Source organism: Neolamprologus brichardi, chromosome 2 (genome assembly GCF_056152115.1).
Source record: "Neolamprologus brichardi isolate AB-2024 chromosome 2, ASM5615211v1, whole genome shotgun sequence".
NCBI classification, from domain to species: Eukaryota; Metazoa; Chordata; class Actinopteri; order Cichliformes; family Cichlidae; genus Neolamprologus; species Neolamprologus brichardi.
Genome location: NC_142105.1, coordinates 17,881,511 through 17,900,917, shown reverse-complemented (window position 1 = coordinate 17,900,917; position 19,407 = coordinate 17,881,511). Strand labels below are relative to the sequence as shown.

The 19,407-nt window shown below is 39.4% G+C and overlaps 1 protein-coding gene across 2 annotated transcripts in view; it reads right to left on the bottom strand.

Annotated features, from left to right (window-relative positions):
• Nucleotides 1-18,534, bottom strand: part of aff2 (ALF transcription elongation factor 2) — a 190,966-nt gene extending 172,432 nt beyond the window's left edge. For both annotated transcript variants that reach the window (XM_006782067.3, XM_087847674.1), the window contains exon 1: nt 18,316-18,534. In XM_006782067.3, coding sequence (XP_006782130.2) covers nt 18,316-18,368 — 53 coding nt within the window. In that variant the 5' untranslated portion in view covers nt 18,369-18,534. The remainder of the gene's footprint in view (nt 1-18,315) is intronic.
• Between the last annotated feature and the right edge of the window lie 873 nt (nt 18,535-19,407).

Here is a 19,407-nt window from a genome sequence, read left to right as displayed (position 1 = left end):
GACGGAGTAATAGAGATAGGAGCGACTCAGACAGAGAGGGGGCATGTTAATTAGGGACTAGGTTGATAACAAATGTATTAGCGGGCCTCTGAGGGAAGGCATATGGAGAGGCAGGGAGAGGAAGCGGGGTGAGAGAGATAGGAAAAGGTTAACAGAAAGAGGAAAGAGAGGGGAGACACCAAAGAGAAAGGCACAGAGAGACGCAGGATAATTATGAATTAGTTGATAAAGAGGTAATAAATGTCCTGAAGGGGAGCAGGAGTGACAGAGGACACAGAAGCGCAATGAAGGAGAAAATGAAGACTGGGATCCGTTTGATAATAAACTTTGAGCGCTGAATGAAAAGTTATTACCTCGCTTATTTATTAAGTTTGATGGATAACACTTCCTGCTGGGAAATAAGCAGAGGGGTGCCCTTTGGAACGCGATGATGGCATTCTTCGCTAAAGCAGAAGCACCTAGCGTCACAACTCAATGGCCACAGCACAGCTGAGCCTCATGGGAGCATTTTTCTACCCATTTCACTCAGTTAAATATTATGTCCTTGCAAATATTTTGATATTAAACCAGACTTGCTTGGTCATCCATTCAGTTCAAAAAGAGCTCAAAAGTTAAAGTCCCCGTGCCTGTGACATTTCTCAGCCGCATGGTTCGTGTCCTTCATGAAAGTCAAGTTTTTCTATGGTGTGCTTTTATTACTGAGAACATGACAAAGCAAAAAAGAATCTAGCTCATGGGAGGAAGAAGAATAGAATTTATGCTTCACACAGAGACATCGTTCCCAGACCTCTCATTCTTAACCATCAAATCTTATCTCACTGAACACACTGGCGAACGTATTACTGATATACACTCTACAGGCTTTATATTGCCTACAATGGCAGTACAGAGGAACTAATTTTATGCATCGTGAGAGTCCAGAGCCCTGCACATATAAGCTCACCATGCAACGTATCGTGAGAAAGAATTTACATCTAGATAAAGATAAATGTTTTAAGAAAAAGGGAGTCCTGTACGTGTAGCAGGCAATGTGTGTGTATGTATAAGTTGTCAATCAAATGTCAGTGTAATAAACAAACAGACATCTTCTTTTTCATTGCAGTAATATGATCGGATTTTCCTGGTTTCTAAAAGAGGGTGTGTCACCAGGGTCACCCTCTGACTGTCTGCAATCTGATACATGCTTCATGCAAATATCCACAAGTTCTCTCATTATTGAGGTTTGTTTAAAGATTGCACACTTTAAGGTACAATATGTAATTTTTGAGGTTATTTAGAAGAAAAAGATTGTTGTACTCATAAATAAACACTGATTATTGTGTTAAATTAATTAAAGCTTCCAACAAATTGATGCATTTTCATAAACATAATCTATTAAAAATACACAAGAGGAGAGGTTTGTGGAAGCGGCCATATTGAATAAATGGACACTGGTGTTCCACTTAATTTTATTGATGTGGCGAGAGACTGGCCACATACATAATTTCAAATAATTTCAAATTATTTATGACGATTTAACATTTATACATACATTTTTTCATCGTCTATTTCTCATTATGTTTTTCTCCACCACTGCTCTTTCCTCCCTTCACCCTCGCTGCAGGAAGGAGCGCTTTCGCAGATCATTCATCCCAACAGCAGTTAGACTCTATAACTCCTCAATCACGATGTCATAAGTCACTGGACACTGAACATCCACGGTCACCACTTCATGCATAATGGACCTTCCATGTGTATGGACATGTGCAGGTATATATGTATGTATATGTATAGATATGTATATTTAGTGTGTACATGTGTGTGTGTACATGTCTATACATAGGAATAGTGGTGGTACAATAGTAATGTCAAGCTATATAGTTTATGTCTTGCATATTTCCAACCATATCCATAATCACATACTGTGTATGCTACCATTGTATATAGTGTATTATCTTACTTTTTTTTTCATTGATTGTACTTATTTGTATTTTTGTATTTCCTTCTGACCTGAGCTGAGGTAACGCAAAAATTTCCCCATCGTGGGATCAATAAAGTCTTATCTTATCTTATCTTATCTTATCTTATCTTATCCTATTTCCCCTCATCCTCTTCCTCCTCATCTCAGGCCTCAACTGGAGTCAGGGCTCTAACATCAAAACGTGCATAAACATACTAATTTATACCTGGTAACAATTGCTTACTGTTAACTGATTAGACATGTGACATCTGTCTGGATAGCTGAAAACAGGTAGACTAAACAACAACTGGTTATATGCTAACACTATCCCAGCTAAAAACACTCCCCCTCTAATAAACAGTTTGATTATATTCTCACATGTATGAGAATCTAAGTCCATTTCCCCCCTTCACTAACACTGGCTAACAGAGGCTAACAGCAGCGAACAGATGCTAACAGAGGCGAACAGCAGCTAACAGCAGCTAACAGAGACCAACAGCAGCTAACAGAGACTAACAGCAGCTAACAGAGGCAAAAAAGCAGTGATTATTGAGAGAAAGGTTTAGGATATCTTCATCAACTCGCCTCAGAGTTGCTGTCATCAGACAGAAGTGAGCTTCTCTGAATCGCTGACAGGTATTTGACTCCTGTCATAAAGTTTTATACTCTCCTCCAGACTAAATAGATGTGGACAGCCGATGTAAACAGCGACTGTACCTAGCATTATGCACTTGAATTGGGACAGATATGAAAACAGATTTTTGTTGATCGCAATCTGCAGACTACTGACATCTAGCAGCACTTTACACACTGACATGTGACCCATTTTTAGAAAATGCCTAAGTGGTGGCATTGATTCAAGAAGGTGCTTTAAACATTCCTCATCTATTTTTAGCCATATTGACATTATAGCATAACACTGTTGTTGCACATTCATTATGTGAATCTCCCATTCCAACACATCCCAAAGGGGGGCTATTGGACTTAGATCTGATGACTGTGGAAGCAGTGAAAATAATGGCGTGTTCAAGAAACCAGTTGAAGATGATTTGGGCTCTGTGATGTAACACATTATCCTGCTGGAAGACGATATCAGAAAATACACTGTGGTTATAAAGGGATGGATGTGATAATCAACAATACAAATACAATAATCTACAACAATCCACAGTTCAATTTATATCATTTCAAGGAACTTGCCATGCATAAACAAATTAAATACAAAGTGCATTTTTGTGGGCACTTCCAAGAAGCAGTTAAGGAGCTGTTAAATACTATACTGTATTAATTCAAGATATTTACACATAAATCCCCTTAAATCTAAATATTAATATTTCTGTTCTTACCCAAATCCCAAACCATTAACTACTAATCCCGTTGGCGGTTCCCTCTCTGGATAGCCCAAGGGACACCCTGACACACACACACACACACACAGTAAGCTGGTCTTTGGGGAGCTGAGTCCGCCGCTTCAGGGGAAATAAGAAAAATTTCTTATTCTATTTAACGTAATAAAAATAATGACACATAAGGAATTATCATTATGTAGTACAAGTTAATACATCGCCTTATCGTCCTCACTGCATAATGATACAACAACAGATTCTGGAAGCATCTGAGGAATTGTGGGGTTCGTTGTGGGTTTGTCCTTTTCTTCCTCATCTTTGGCATTTGCCAGACATCACCTGCCAATCACACAGTTTCTGTACAGCATTTTCCAGACATTACTTGTCAATCAAAAAGTGCAAGTGGCATCCTTTTCTTCAGGTGTTCTCTTAGAGTGAGTTTTGTCCATCCATGCTGCTGATGCTAATTATTACCCACTTTTTTATCTCTTCAGGCTAAAATAATAGGAGACATCAAACATACTGCTTCCTCAGCTCCACAGGGGCTTTCCCCGAATGAAGGCTTGTCTGCATGACCTCGTGTTTAAAGCAGTAAATAAAACAGGTTTAATAAAGTGACAGCCAGCGTAAAGCTGTGAATCTGAAAAAAGAAAAGTGAAAGAGGTAGTTGGGTATGCTTCAGGCAGTTTCAGAAAATTATCAATTTAACGCAACAGCAGTACATGGCTGCTCTAAATATGAAGTCCGACCTGCATCCAAAATGAAAGAATTAAAATAGCACAGTGATAGATCTGATCACATCGGGCGTACCAGTTCTGTGTCAGAAACACGGACACTACGTCTTGATAAAAGCATCATTAGGGGCATTTGCGAATGTCTTCAGGGTTCTTATGTTAACACTGCAGACCAATTACAATCAAATCAAACATGCAAGGACTGTCTTCTTATATTTCTCTGTCCGCTTTTTATTTTTTCTTTAAATTCTGAGTTTCTCTGGGCCCCGCTGCCTCTTTCTACCCAGTGTAAATAATGTAATTTGTCACAGACAGGCCTCCGTGTAGGAGATGACCTTTCGAAACCTCACAGTAAATTGGCCCCGGCTAGCAAAGCTACGTCATTAGCCCTCTCCGTCTCTGTCTCGCTCTCACTTCCTCTATATCGCCCTGCTTTCAAATTCACTTTTATTACTTCTGTTTAATTTAAAAGTCCGTGTTTAATCTACTGTCCTGTGAGGCTAACTAGCTCTCTCTGTCTGTCTTTCTTTCTCCGCTATATCCCACAGTCACACACATAAAACCAAATCATAAAGCCCTGCCAGTGGGTAATTTTAAAGTCATATTAACTCTCTCGTTTGTTTAATATACATCAAATGTATTATAAATTCACTCTTGCACTAGATCAGGCAAACTACAAAAAAGGCTTTGGTCTGTATTGTGTACTGTACAGTTACAACTTTGCTTGTATTGTGTATTGTCAAATTGACACATAATAAGATATTTTGTCTGAGAGTTGTGCGGGCCTTCTGTAAAATGAATCAAATATTATATTGGCTGAACTACATTAAACATATGTTAAAGTATACAGTTGCATATCTGGAAAAAGAGCACACATAAATGATAATGTAGCTAGCTAATATCTAGCTAGCCGTGATGTATAAGAATCATAAACAATTTAGAACTTTTATTTGCAGAGAAAAATTAATTAAATAGCAGTCTTTGCTGATTGTTGACAGATTCAAAAGACTTATTTAATGATCGTACACATCAGGGCTACTCTAAAGAATTTAACAAAATAAAAAAATTGTAGCCTTCCCGATACTTGCATTCCTAGCCCTTTGAAAAATGCAAAACCATATCAAAATATCTTTAAAGTGTTTTTTGGATTTCTGGATTTTTTCTGAGTTTCCAAGCCTTCTCTCCAAGGCCATAAACAGCCTGTAAACATGGTGGATGGATTTTAATCTATTTTTTATTTGTTTAGATGAAAAGCAGTAGGTGAACTAGCACTAACTAAAATCAGCCAATTAAAAACCTGACCATCCACACAATCCTGAGCTAAACATTGATAAAACACGGAGGGGATTTCCCCCCCTCTACTTTCTGCCTAAATAAATAATAGGCCTACTCATTACAGGTGCAGAGCAGGTTTGGGTTTACAGAAATAAACTTCTGCCAGAAACATCGCAACATTTTGGCATTTTCACCTTAATGATGTTGAACAAAATGAACCTGCTGAAACATTTAAGTTCAGAGGGTGAAAATGCACTACTAACACACAGCCCGACAGGATTCCAGCACATCTGCACATACCTGGATGTAAGTCGGCTTTCTGCCACCATAAAATACTCGCACGGACTTTTGGACAGACACAAAATGGGTATCAGCAGTATCACAAGTGCCAACTACAGCAGAGCAGAGAACTACTAGAGCACTGGGTTCAAGGCAGACTGAGTGTGTGCCTGCAAAGAAAGAGTGTGTCTGTGTGTGTGTGCGTGCGTGTGTGTGTTATCATTCCTCAGCACCATGCTCCTCTTGGCAGATGGCTGTGCCAACCCCGGGACCTGGCGTGTGTGTGTGTGTGTGTGTGTGTGTGTGTGTGTGTGTGTGTGTGTGTGTGTGTGTGTGTGTATTGTCTTGGTATCTTGGGGGCACAAGGGCAGAAGCTACCTGGTGTTGACTGCCAAGTCTCTCGTTCTCTTGTGCTCTCTCTCTTTTTATAAACCCTACAAACACACACACACTCTCTCTCTCTCACACACACACACACACACACACACACACACACACACACACACACACACACACACACACACACACACTTCTACTGAAATGCCGTGCCCAGTCACAACTTTTATTGCATATGTGGTTGAATTTAGTTTTTAAGAAGGTCCAGCCATGGAAAACTGTGTAAAAGATACTGTAGATAGAGGTAGTGCAATTTCCCCTTTATGCATTAGTAAAGGGACAATTCACCAACAAACCTAATTTGTAGATTTTCCCTTGTCTGCAATGCTTTTTGTCTGACCAATGGAAGTGTGCAGCTAGCTAACAGCTAACTCGACTGAGAGGGAGAATCCGTGATTGTGTCAGAAATCCCTCACTGACTGATAAACCTGTAGATGGATTTATGTGTAGAAGATTATTTTGTGAGCTCAAACAAACAAAAATCCTTGCTGATGCTATTCAGTTAAGGAGCCATATGTGCAGACTGGAAGTTTCACTCTTTTTACATATTCTGACCACATGCAGAAGAATGAAACACATGAAGACAGTTTCAAAGCCACACTTCATATCTCTGCTGTCAAACATTAACGGAGCTTAATGAAGAAAATTATTTGTTTTGGTTTTATGTTATTCTTTTCTTTTTAAAACCTTAATATTAAAATGTGTTATTTGTAAATAAATAACACATTTTAGGCAAAGGTTAAAATATCAATACTACAGTCTAAATATCAGGAGAGCAAATCAATATTTATAGGAAAATTTTATAAATACAGAAATAATAAATAGTAAATAATAATACAGTCACATATTGTGATACAAATTTTTAAGCATAGCATCCACCACTACGAACATTTATTTTTAATATTTCTGTAACAAATACATATTGTACTGAGCATATTTTCTCTTTTTTGAAACTCTAGTGAAACGCCCGAAGGTCTTCTGTTCTTGAGCAGTGAAAGGATACTCTGAACAGTCTGTACAGGGTATATTAAATCCATTTGGCAGTGCTAAAAAATGGCAAACTCATTATTTAGTCCACTATGCTGGATGTTTCTTCCTGTTAAAAGGGAGTTTTTCCTTCCCACGGTCACCAAGTACTTTAACATAAAGAGTCATTGGATTGTCGGGGCTTTCTCTGTTTTCTCTGCATTATTGTCAGGTCTTTACATAACAATATAAAGAGCCTTGAGGCAACTGTTGTAATTTGGCGCTATATAAATAAACTGAATTAAATATGGAGTAAGCATGAGTGAGCGATTGTGGACAGAGCTAACGCTTACATCCTGCTTCCTTCTGCATCATCATAGAGACGGAGTACTCTGATGACCATACACAAAACTGCTCACAACATGAATAAATAAATGAATGAATTATTGATACTTTGAGAACCAGACACATCTACAAAATTCCTTCGAAACAAGGAACTCCTGCCAAAACAGTTCAGATGGGAAAAAATGCATAAATGAATTTAATTAGTAGCAGTGACTGTTGTAGCACTGAATGCGTCGCTCTCTACATAAAATGTTAAGCTCAGGTTAAGCGTGTACTCCAAGTTGTAACTAAGTCAATGTTATCACATATTCCTGATACTGTAACGTAATAACAATATTGTCCTGCTATCATGACACATCATTCTCCTGCCTGAATTAGTGTTACGGAGCAAACACTGCTTACTAATTCCAATAATTACTAATGAGAATTTCCCAACAAATTAGTGAACGTTACTCCAAGCAAATACTTGATCAACTAATTAAACAAATTCTTAATTAGCTTTAACAACAAACTGGGGGATGTAATTTCAAGCAAGCTCTCTAGCTAATCGGACCCATTCCACCAAAAAAATGAATATTATCTTAAGCAAATAGTGAGCTAATTAAATAAAGTCATTACTAAATAAACACGTACACTTTATAGAACCAGAAAGTGCTATGCCACAGTTTTCAGATATATGCAACACTCAGGTTATTTCCTGATGAGTTATGCTCCCCTGCTTAGATGTGTTTCAGAAATTCCGCCGCAGCTCACGCTTCCTTTATCTCTCCTCTGTGCGTTGTCTGATAAAGAAACTACCACAAAACTCATCTTTAAAAAGACATAAAAAACGACTCGTGGCAATAGAAACGTAGGTAAGTACGAGCATTAAGAGGTGGGAAACACTCTAAGACAATGACTATGCCGATAACAGAAGAGCAGCTACAGCACAACAGATCTGATCCCAGGGGAGAGATTTGTTTCAGTTCTGTACAGTTATGCTCAGCTTTATAGTCTAATTAACAGTTACAGGGCTTTTAGTATTGGCAATTGTGATTTTGGCGCAGCATTAACAGAATGATGTGAAACTACCTGTTTATTTCATAAGCCTCTTCACCTACGTGTTAACACTGTTTGCTTTTTTTAATAACAATATTGCCGCTCAGAGAGAGATATCTCCGTCTAAGTACTTCGGCTGCACTCATGAGTGACTTTACCGCACCTCATTGAGCCACTCAGTGCCTTTTGGGTGTTACCATCTGAGGCTTGTCGTGGTAATTTGTTGTGTGAACTCTCTTTATTTATGATAACTGACTAAAAAGGTTTGGAGGGGTCTCAATGCATTTTTTCACTCCACAACTGAACACTTATTGGATTTATTCAAAGATTTGATGCAATTGAAAAAAAAGTTTGTGCACCTTACTGAGTATGGCGTCCTTTGGGCTAATTTTCTGTGGCATCGTACAAAATAGAGTGCGCAGCAGTAGAGGGAGGCCAATAGTATGCTTACACTGATAAAGATAAATGTTCTGCTGAGGATTTTTATATCCCATCCAGATGGTTACTCTTAATTTTCTTATAAGGCACTAAAGAAAGTGAACAGATGGTTTAGCTCTTTATATGGAGCGTGTGCAAATCCTACAATGTCTTTACTCCAACCCTCAACTGAGCCTCAGTTTACCTGCTAGTAAAGTTTCAACAGCTGACCTCTGTCTTTGTACGAGTTCTGTAATGTGATAACATAATTGGATTGTGTGTCAAACTGTTAATTCAAAGGCTTCATCAACTTAATTATGTTTCTTAAGAATCATGCAATTAAGTTTTCTCTTTCAGTACTTCAATGAAAAACAGCAGCGTCGTTTTTCAAGGCTGTAAGATCTTTAAAGACTAAAACAGAGTGTAAACTGTGAGTAGTAAGTGATAATAATATCTGAAACATAAGTAAAACACTTGAACTCTTCAGTTAATGTAGCTTTATGTTATCATTTTGGATCCTAATACATCACATATGTTGTATTATCTGTTTACAGCTCGCAGCGTGGAGCACTAAATCCTAAAAGCTAAGCTAAGACAATATTTCGAGTTAATTTGGAGATTCTGATCATTGCTTCCTTGTTGAAATGTAAACAACCACAAAGACACATCTGTATAATTTTACATCAAAGTCTCCAATGGATCAACTCCTCACAATTGACTCTTTGGCAGAAATGTAGTAAGATTTCTGGTGTACATCAAATCAGACAAGTTCTTTCAAATCTGGAAACAATGTCTTATAATAGCTGTAATCAAACATATTTGATCAGTAGTGCTTCTTAATGGCCCTGCGTATAGTGAAAAATGTCAATTGTTTCCATGAGACCCACAAAGAAGTATGACTTCTGCAGAACTTTGAAGAACATTTTAAACTCATTCTTGGGTTGTTTTAACTTTTTGGTTCTGCCTCTGGTCAATCACATGCTTCATTTGCAGCATTTAGTAGGTGGAGACCAAAAAATAGCTTAAAGAAGAGCAGATTGTTCTACATGGTTGCAAGCTTTGGGAACATTTCACGTGTATTGTTGAAGATTTTTCTGCAGGTTTTTGAATTCCTAGCGATTCCTATCTCCGATAAGCCTTGATAAAAGGTGCCGCCCACCCCCAATACACACACACACACACACACTTTAATGACAGAGAAGTTAGTTCTCTGTCAGACAAAAAAAAGACAAAAACCTTTATTTCTGCTGCTATGCTGGAGAATTACAACAGAATAAAATGTATTTAAGATTAGCTCAGCCTTAAACATCTGCAGGAGTAATATTGATCCATGTAACACAGATGAGGAACATTTTTGCAGAATATGTTTTATAATATTTTAGGGACCATTTGCCAGTAATACAGTTTTATGTGTGTTTTCAAAGTGTTCAAGTGTTCTAAAAAGTCCTCCAGCACTCGTCATTATCAGGTCATGGTGAATATTTTTGATAAATAACTATAGAAGTAATAATATTTGACAGGTCTTCAGTCAGGAGGGAGTGCTTGTTTATCGCCAATATTTTTTAATAATAATTAATTCTGAGTAATATTAATAATGTTAATATTAAGTACTAGTGACAGTTTCTTACCTTTCTGTTGTTTTCTCTTGTTCACTAACTGTGATGTCTTTGTTGATTTTAAACGTGCTGTAGAAATAAAACTGACATTGACATTATCCCATATAAGATTATTTGATTGGTAGATGGTTAATGAAATTAATGCTGCCTTATTTATGGTTTGAGTAAAATTTATAAAACACTTTTGAAAAAGCAAAGTTTCCTTTTATAACCTTGAGTTGCTTCCTTTTTCTTCATCTCTGCTTTTATTATCAGAGCAGATTTGTTGTGAACCTTTGATTTGATCTTGACTTGCATGAGGGTATTTGGTTTGTTGTGTAGCTTTGAATAAAAATAATAAAGCTAAAAAAAATTTGATGCTTTGAGTGTTTTTTTCTTTGTTTGTTTGTTTTTTCAGCACCACGGACAGTGACTGTTTCCTCCCAGATGGAGTCCAGGTGATCTGGCTACTTTTACCAGCTTTTTCACACCTGCAGACAGAGCTGGTGCTTCACAGCCCTGTGGGATAAAATGGATTTTCTTTTTCCCAGTTAGAAGATTTCCTTCAGTGTTATCTGCTGTCAGGTTGAAGCATTTGTTTGTGAATTCTTGGCAGTTTGGGATGAGACACAGCTTCCTTTCGCAGCCTCTGAGTTGCTGATGATGTGGGTGTGAAGTATCATCAAGTGGAGCTGGTTTGGCAAGCCTAGGCCGATCACACAGCAAGGATGGAAATTTCAGTGTGTGATGAATGATTTTGCGCTTATTGAGCTTGCACGTGTGAGTGAGCTGACTGAGAGCTTGGGAGGATTGATGGCAGATTGAATACCAGACTGTGAGAATGAACATCGAATGCATTGACTCTGTCACCTTCTTTCCCCAAAGATTCCATCACCGCTTCTTGTAGGTTTTCAAGAGCCGGACCTGAGTATTCAACTTTCTGAATATTTGATGGCTTGGTGGGTATTTAATCATCTACTGTGGGATTCAGTTTTTTGGAATCCACAAATCTAGCACCTTTGTGGACAAACAGTTGCCACTACTCCACTACGACACACAAGGACAAGGAATTACTCACAGCCTCCTTGGCCAAGTTATTAAACCCCCAAATTGTCTCTGATTCACTCCTCAGTCTGTCTCTCTGTGCATGTATGTGTGAGCGATAAAGCGTTTTAAGTTCATAGAATAATCTGCCACGTGAATGTGTGTGTGTGATTGTAGGAATGCTACTTATAATCTTTGTAATCCTTCAATAGTCAGGAAGACTAGAAAAGTGCTATAAAATTACCAAATACCATTCATCACTTTGTGATAAAATAGCTGAAGTAACAACATAGACTGTACATTAAAGATGGACATGGCCACCATGACATCACCCATTAGTTTGTAAACAACTGGTTTAAAGCCTTGAGTTCAGCATTTGTGCCACTTTTCAAGTTTTAGAAGTTTTGTAATAATAAGCGATGATATTTTGGATGAGACGGTGGAGTGGGGAGGTAATCAGCTCATGTTAATTAGGCTGGTGAACTGAATTGTGCATCCATACAGTTGGTGCATCACATAGGTACAGATAACCTGCTAATTATTTTTAACAAATAAATAGAATAAACATATAATTGCTGTCATCAGTGTTAAATGGATCAGTCTGGATCTCAGTGGGCAAGCAAGGAAAGCAGTGCTTGCCCAGTGAGTTTAACCTGCAGTTAAATAATATTAAGGCATTAAAATGTTTAACCCTCCTGTAAAAGTCACCACAGGCCACTCGTCTATACCAATAACCATTTGTCAGTCAGCACAGGTGGTTGATAACAAACAGGCGTAAACCTTCATGTAACTTAAAATGGAGATGTAAACACACACTATTATCATAAACAGGGAACAGGGAAGTATCCAACTTCTATCACATTATAAACATGTTTAATTCTGATGTAAAGAGGGGATTTAAGCAGGCGAGCCTATGTGGACTGACTTGCTTTTGTGTTGTGTTGGCTTCATTTTACAGCCCCGCAGTTTGACTATCAGCAAACCTGTTTAATTTAACTTTACATGTATGATGATTTTAAATAAAATTTGTAAAAAGATCTTTAATTATTAAATGCAAAAGACAAATTACTTTACAGAGTCATCCCTCTTCCCCGCCCAGCTGAAGACGCAATAATTTGGTCGTTATTACAAAAAAAGAGAAACACGATATTTGGGACAGCCATGGTGTATTTTCCCCCAGATTGTTCTGAAAAGAGAGCTTTGATTACACCTTTGAACAACAATCTTTTCTTTGTCTTCCAGCATTTAAACAACAATAATAAAAAAAGAATAATAATCGATGTTTCTTCCCGCAGATGTGAACTTTTAGGATCCAAAACACGCAGCTGGAAACTTATCATTGCATGCTGAGGATATGTGTAATCAATTCTCTAATTAACTACTTAAATGGTTCAACCAATCACCATCAGCATCAATTAACATTCAAAGCGATCTCCCCCAGATTCCACTGCCATGATTAGCCGGCTACATGATGGGCAATTACAGTGAGGAGCACGCGAAGCTCAATGCAAGCCATATTACAATCATACAAAAGCCTTCAGATCTCCAAGCGAGAGAACGAAATGAGGCAAGATGGGAGGAGGAGAGAGAAAGAGCAACAAAGAGGAGAAGAGATGAAAGGGTATTTCTTCAGGAGGAGGAGGAGGAGACCTACAGTGTTCGTTCAGATTTAACAAAGGCGTGGGGAGCTTCAAGATTGTTTTCTCTTTCTCAGCTTTTTTTTTTTTCTTAAAGGGAAAATCTACTGTCAAACACCAGCCACACATCAATGGCGCGTGACAGACTTTTAACTCCAATCGGAGTGATTTTCGTGGTTTCTATTGAAGGTGCGTGTCGTCTTTTATGCCTGTAAAATCCATTGTAAAATTTCAGGAGGAAGATCTATTTGAAAATAACTCGCTGCATTCTGGTTCTCATCTTCCAGCGGTGCCGTTATCTTTGTTATCATCTTGGACAGCTGAGCCCATTTGAACATTTATTAGCACAGAGTCGCCAGCAACATCAAAAGTGGCCTTTAGAGATGTTGGTACAAGCCGATGGTTAAGAGACGATATCGGACAGGAAAAGCATAAACAAGTTGGCCTCCATTCTCAACTGAAATATTCTTTAATTGAATTTCAGCTGAATTTATTCAGCTGTTTTTATTGATTTAAGGTTGTTTGGGTAACGGTGCTTTTGGATGGTCTTTACTTAACCCTCTGAGGTCTAAGCCGTCATTGGTGATGAGCCCTCTCCAACCCTAACCCTAATTGTAACCCAGGGCAAGCTGAATCTTTTTGTATTAACTTGTTCTTCCAAGGCTTGTAAATCAGGGAAAGAATCATTCTCCTCGAAAGCTATTCCCATTTCCCCCCCCAAATCTCCAAAATAAAGGATAATGGTTACCACCTGTGATGACTTAGACTTCACCAGGTTTAGGTCTTCTATGGTTTTCCACCTGTCATAAGTTCATAAATTGAAGAGTTAACAAACTAAGAGCACGTGGGTGGGGTATTGTTAAAGAGATCTACGTAGATCTCAAAGGCTGTTAGACAATCTGACATTGATTAAGTCCTTTAAACTTGATTTTGAATTATCTTGTGTCTCCCAAACTGACGACATTGAAATGTCAGGTACATTTTATACGCACTCTTATTTTTAAATAGATACATTTAACACATGAAGGGATTTGGCTTTTTCAAGACACCAGGATGGATTGTGCACTTCTACTGATTGGAAAACTTTGCCTGTTTAGCTTATGATGAAAAATAATTAGCCTGAATATTTTCTGTTGCAATATGTTGACTATGATGGCTGATGTGATTGAACAAACATATAGGACCATTTTTATCATTACATTTTGCTTTTATTTTAATCATTTAGAGGCCTCCCTGTTTGAGAATCACAGTCGGTACTTGTAAAGGGTTGAACGGCTCCATGAGGAGAGTCTCCTTCCTGTTGTGTTGCGCTAGAGCTGAGACTTCTACACTGATGGTGTCTGAGATTCTTATCAGTACAGCTAGTGAACGTAGTGAGGCAGAGACCTGTTGTGCAGTTGATGTCAAGTACTACAGGAAAAAAACGCAAGTGTGCAAGACTCTGTTTTCCTGTCCGATAAACACTTGAACTAACATGCTGGCCCGTGCTAAATATGCTGGGCTAGCATAGCGCGTGCTGCTCCCACCGGTTTGTTAATGTAGAATCTCTGAGAATTACTCAACGTTTGCTTCCTTCTGCTGCTTTTTGAATTGGAAATGTGAATATGACGCCTTTCTATTTAGGTTCATTCAGTTTTTATGTTCATTAGAAATTGTTCAAAACAAAGATTTGATTCAAATTCTTCAAAATACTGACAATCTGCAGGTTTAAATAAGCCAACTCTACTGACTTCTGTGAGAAGCAGGAAATTAACACGCTCTGCCAAAGTGCCACACTTTAACAACATGACCAGCACTGCGAAGGAAATATATAACTGGCAAATCCTGGTGCTTCAACCCTACGTAGGGCTTCTCATAAATAAAATCATTGCTTACACTGTGGACCCCAGTGCTCCATTTTTCTTCTTCTACAAACATAAAAGATTAGGATCGCATCTGACACGTTAATATGATTTGCTATAGAAGAAAGCATTTTTCTTCCAGCTTCTTGTGACTCCCTCAAGGGCACTTGGATGAGTCCAGACCCCTAGGGTGGCACCTGCTGGCTGTAATACACCCACAGACAGCTACATAAACAGACCTGGCGTGATGTTTCCAGATTGTGACTGTTTAATTCTAAATGAGGGAGAAGCTGATCGACACACATAAGCTGCCTTCATTGTTCTGCAGTTTCCTAAAAACATTTTCTTGTATTTTCTTTATATTCTTTCTGGCCTAAAAGCCGTTTCAGTGGGAGCCCAATTTCCCATCAGGACCACCTGACAGCTCTGGCGTGATGGAGTGGTGGCAGGGGGAGGGTTACATGTGTAGACACCCCGAGCTTGTTGTTGAGCCCTGAGCAGCTCCACTCCAGCAGCGGGGGGTTAAGTACCTTGCTCCAGGGCCCTTCCACGGTGGCTGCTGAGGGACAGCAGTGTGTGTCACTTTCCCCGCTCAGACTCTCCCTGCTGGAATATGCATTCAAAACAACAGCGTGGTTGCCAAGTTATTGTGCTCCCTCTGTAATACACAGTTAGACTGGAAAGGCTGACTGTTATATAGACCTTACTTCCTACAGTCCTCCTGAATGTTTCCACCAAGTGACAAGAAATATGCAGCATGAAGTGAGACACTTGATAATCTTTTAATAAAAGCTGAAATTTTAAAAATGCTGTTAATCCAGAAGAATAAAATCATATATTATATATATATTTATATAGATATGACATGCATACATGACGGCATGTATGAAGCATTCTGCCTGCATTGTTTCTGATCGTGCACATGACTCTGCATCAGATTGCTGAATCGGTAAGTGGAGCAATTATTTAAAAGAATTCCAGGGTTGATGATAAATGGCTGATTGAAAGGCAAAATTAACTACTTTGAATTAAAAAAAAATGTAATATGAATTGCAGTTGAAGCTGTGACCTCAACAGGAAGCTGCCCACCAGTACAACCAGAGCCTGACAAAGTGTTCTGAAAGGTTCAAATTGCCCCTCCATTACTTTCCACACGCCCAGTTTCTGCACAAATGAGTGCGAGAATAAATTCCAAATCACGCTGAGAGACTGAATTATGTTTAACTTCTTGCAGATTCCAGCCTCTCTATCATCTTTTTGAAAACCCCAGCATCTTTTTAGGCCTCCATAGTGTTAAAAGCCTTAAAAAGCACTTCTCCCCATGTGGCTCTTTGTTCTTATGTCCTCTACTGCATAGAAAATGACTTCACAGAGGCATGCAGGAGGAGCAGAATCCACAAGAATGACTTTCATTATAGATGATAGTACCACTGATACTGATTAATAGTATAATACAGATTTTAGAGTTTTATAAAGGGGCAGCGTGGTGGTGCAGTGATCGGCGCCTGTCGCCTCCCATACAATTATACTGCACTGCACACCTATGCATTTTAATGCATAAATAATACCATATATACTTTGTGACAGTATCCAATAGAGTAATAGGAGACTTCAGTTCCAGTGTCTTGAACTACAGCTGGTGACAGTAGACCTTGTGCTCTTTGGGAACCCAGCAAGATCTGCTTTATGTGGCCTTCCAAGTCACAGCACATTTCCAGACACCAGGAGGAATCGGACACATTCGAGGACTGTCACGACAACAACCAGACCAGCCTGCCTATGTGGAAACACTGTACTGTAAAGCCTGGAGCAGCAACTGGATTTTCAAAATAAGAAACCGGACCATCCAGAAGTAAGTCAACGGTCTTAGACAGAAGAAAAAGTAAAAATAAGCCTCAAAATATAAATGTGTGGGATTCAGTGCAGGAAGGTTTGTAAATTGTAATTTCACTTGTTAACCCTGTGATGGGTGACCTGTTCCACCTTTTCTCGCCCTATGACCAGCAGAGATATAATTAATAACATCATCTTAAATGTTTTTCTTTATTGGTGAACTATAACATTTTCCCAACATGTCCTGAAATGAATCTACTTTATGCAGCTATTCAGGTTAGAAAGCATCACCTCAATGCGCTTTTCTAGTCTCGACCTAACATTTAAGCCTTTGGAAGCTCCCACACAGACGGTACATGCAAACTCCAAACAGAACGGTCCCAGGAAGGGACGAACCCAGAACCCTCCTGTTGTGAAACAGCAGTATTAACCGCTTCACCACTGTGCCACTCGTGTGCTGCACTTTAACAGGATGGCAGGAGGTAGAGCAGGTCATCTATTATTCATGAAGGTTGGCGGTTCGATCCTTGGCTGCTCCGGTCTATGTGCCAAATTCTCCTCAGGCAAGATACTTTCTCTTGATGCATTCATCAGAGAGAGAGAGAGTGTGTGTGTGTGTGTGTGAAAGAAAGCACTTAGATGTAGAACAAAGTGCTTTGAGTGCTACATAAGAACCAGTCCATTTAATGTCTTGCCATAGATATCAGGTCCTGATATATAAACAGCAAGCAGATACCAGCTGACTTATGTGCTGATTTTCACTGAGGATCATTTTCAGTGAGAGTGGATGGATCCAGAAGAATGTTTACTGCTTTTAAAATTACAGTCAAGTGTACATCCTGACTGTCAACTAATGAGTTCAGCTCTGAATCAACAACAACAACAACAAAAAAGGACCAAGTGTGCCAAACAACACGAGGCTGATACAGACCTCTCAATGCTGTCAACAGTACTGGATTTAAAGATGGGGATGATCTACTTTAAGTGTTTACAGTAACAACCACTTTGCAGTGATGCTCAGTCAACATACGGCCAAACACTGACTGAGCGTCATCACTCCATCGCTATGCCTCCATGGATGTGACGCTGCGCCTTTACACCTGCGCTGCACCAGGTGAGCTGAACTGAAATGTCACCAGGACACGTGATTCTTTAGGGACTGAAATGGAGCAAACACTAAACTGCCCAAACTTGTGGGGACGCAGTTCATTCACGTTTACGCCGATCCCTCCCTGCCCAGCGCTCCGCCACACTCCCCGGTGTCCGGTCTCACGTTTACGCCGAACGTTTTATTTTTATTTATTATTATTTTTAATTTCACAACGAAACAGTAAAAAGCCGGCGTTGCACTGGCTGCCTATAGTGTGTGTGTGTGTGTGTGCAGACTGCGTGTGCATGCCTCCCGGTTCATCTCCAGCAACAACGGCAGCTTTACGGTGACAAAGAAAGACGGTGTGCGCGATTTCTCCGAGACTCAGTTTGGCTGCATCTCCAGACAAAAATACAAGAATCTTTATTTATACCCCAGAAAGCATGTCCGGCCATCCCTCCACAATAAACACACACATGCATGCATTTTATAAACACACACACACACACAAGAATCTAAAGCTGCGCGCACAGGACTTACCATGGTTGTTCAAGCTCCCAGTCTCTGAAAAAGTCGAATTCAAAGAGATCCATTGCCGCTTGGGCTGGTGCTGTTGGTGGTTAAAATCCAAAGGTGGTGCTACGTGGTTCTACATAGGCTACTGACACTGAGTGTGTGTGTGTGTGTGTCAGAGAGAGAGAGAGCGAGGGAGAGTAGACACAAGCTGCTGCCGCTGCCAGGAAGCTGCTACGTGGTCGAGGCAAGCTGACAGCCAGGCAGAGGTGGAGGGAGGGAGCGCTCTCTCACACACACAGACACACACACTCATGCTGTGGGAGACAAGTCACTGCAAAAATGTTCTTCATAACAAGCAGAGCTATTTATATTACACATTTGACCAAAATAAATGTGTGAATCAGTCACTTGACAGCAGCTGGAAAATGGTTTAAATGCCGCCCTTAAAAAAAGTGCCGTGTAATTGTGCAAGGTGTTGACATGTGAGGTTTTTAATCTTCATCAGGCAGGAAGCCACACATATGACCACACCTCTGATCTGATCACAAGGTGCCCCAATACCTCTAAACTTGACAGTCACCCTGTGTACACAACACAAAAGATTTCTTTTTGTGTGTTTTCACACTCCTTGAAACAGAAAATTACATTAGACTTTCTTCTGTTAAGAGCCTTTGTGCACAAGGCAATGCATAAATACACTGTGCACCATAAAATGCTACAAACAGGATTTTCAGAGACACAGAGGTTGTTAGCTAAGATCTGAACCTGTTCATGCATTTAACTTTAAATCAATTCCTTTTTGTGTAGATCTCAGCACCCTAATGTCTAATAGGCCGGTGTATAACTTGAGGTTAATTCAAACTAGGCTTTCACAACGGACCTAGCATGATTTGTGCTTTTATGATGAGTGAAAAATCCTTGTAAGCTGATTCCCAAATCCCCCAAATATACAGAGGGCTTAACCTAATGACCCCATGACCTCTTTGTGAAAAAACAACAAATTCTTACCAACTACGACTCTGCCCAAGACCTCTTTTTCAAAGACTCAAGAAGAGTTGTAGCGAAAATGTTCGTCCGTGATACAAAACAACCCTAACCTCTACGTTTTGGAGAAAA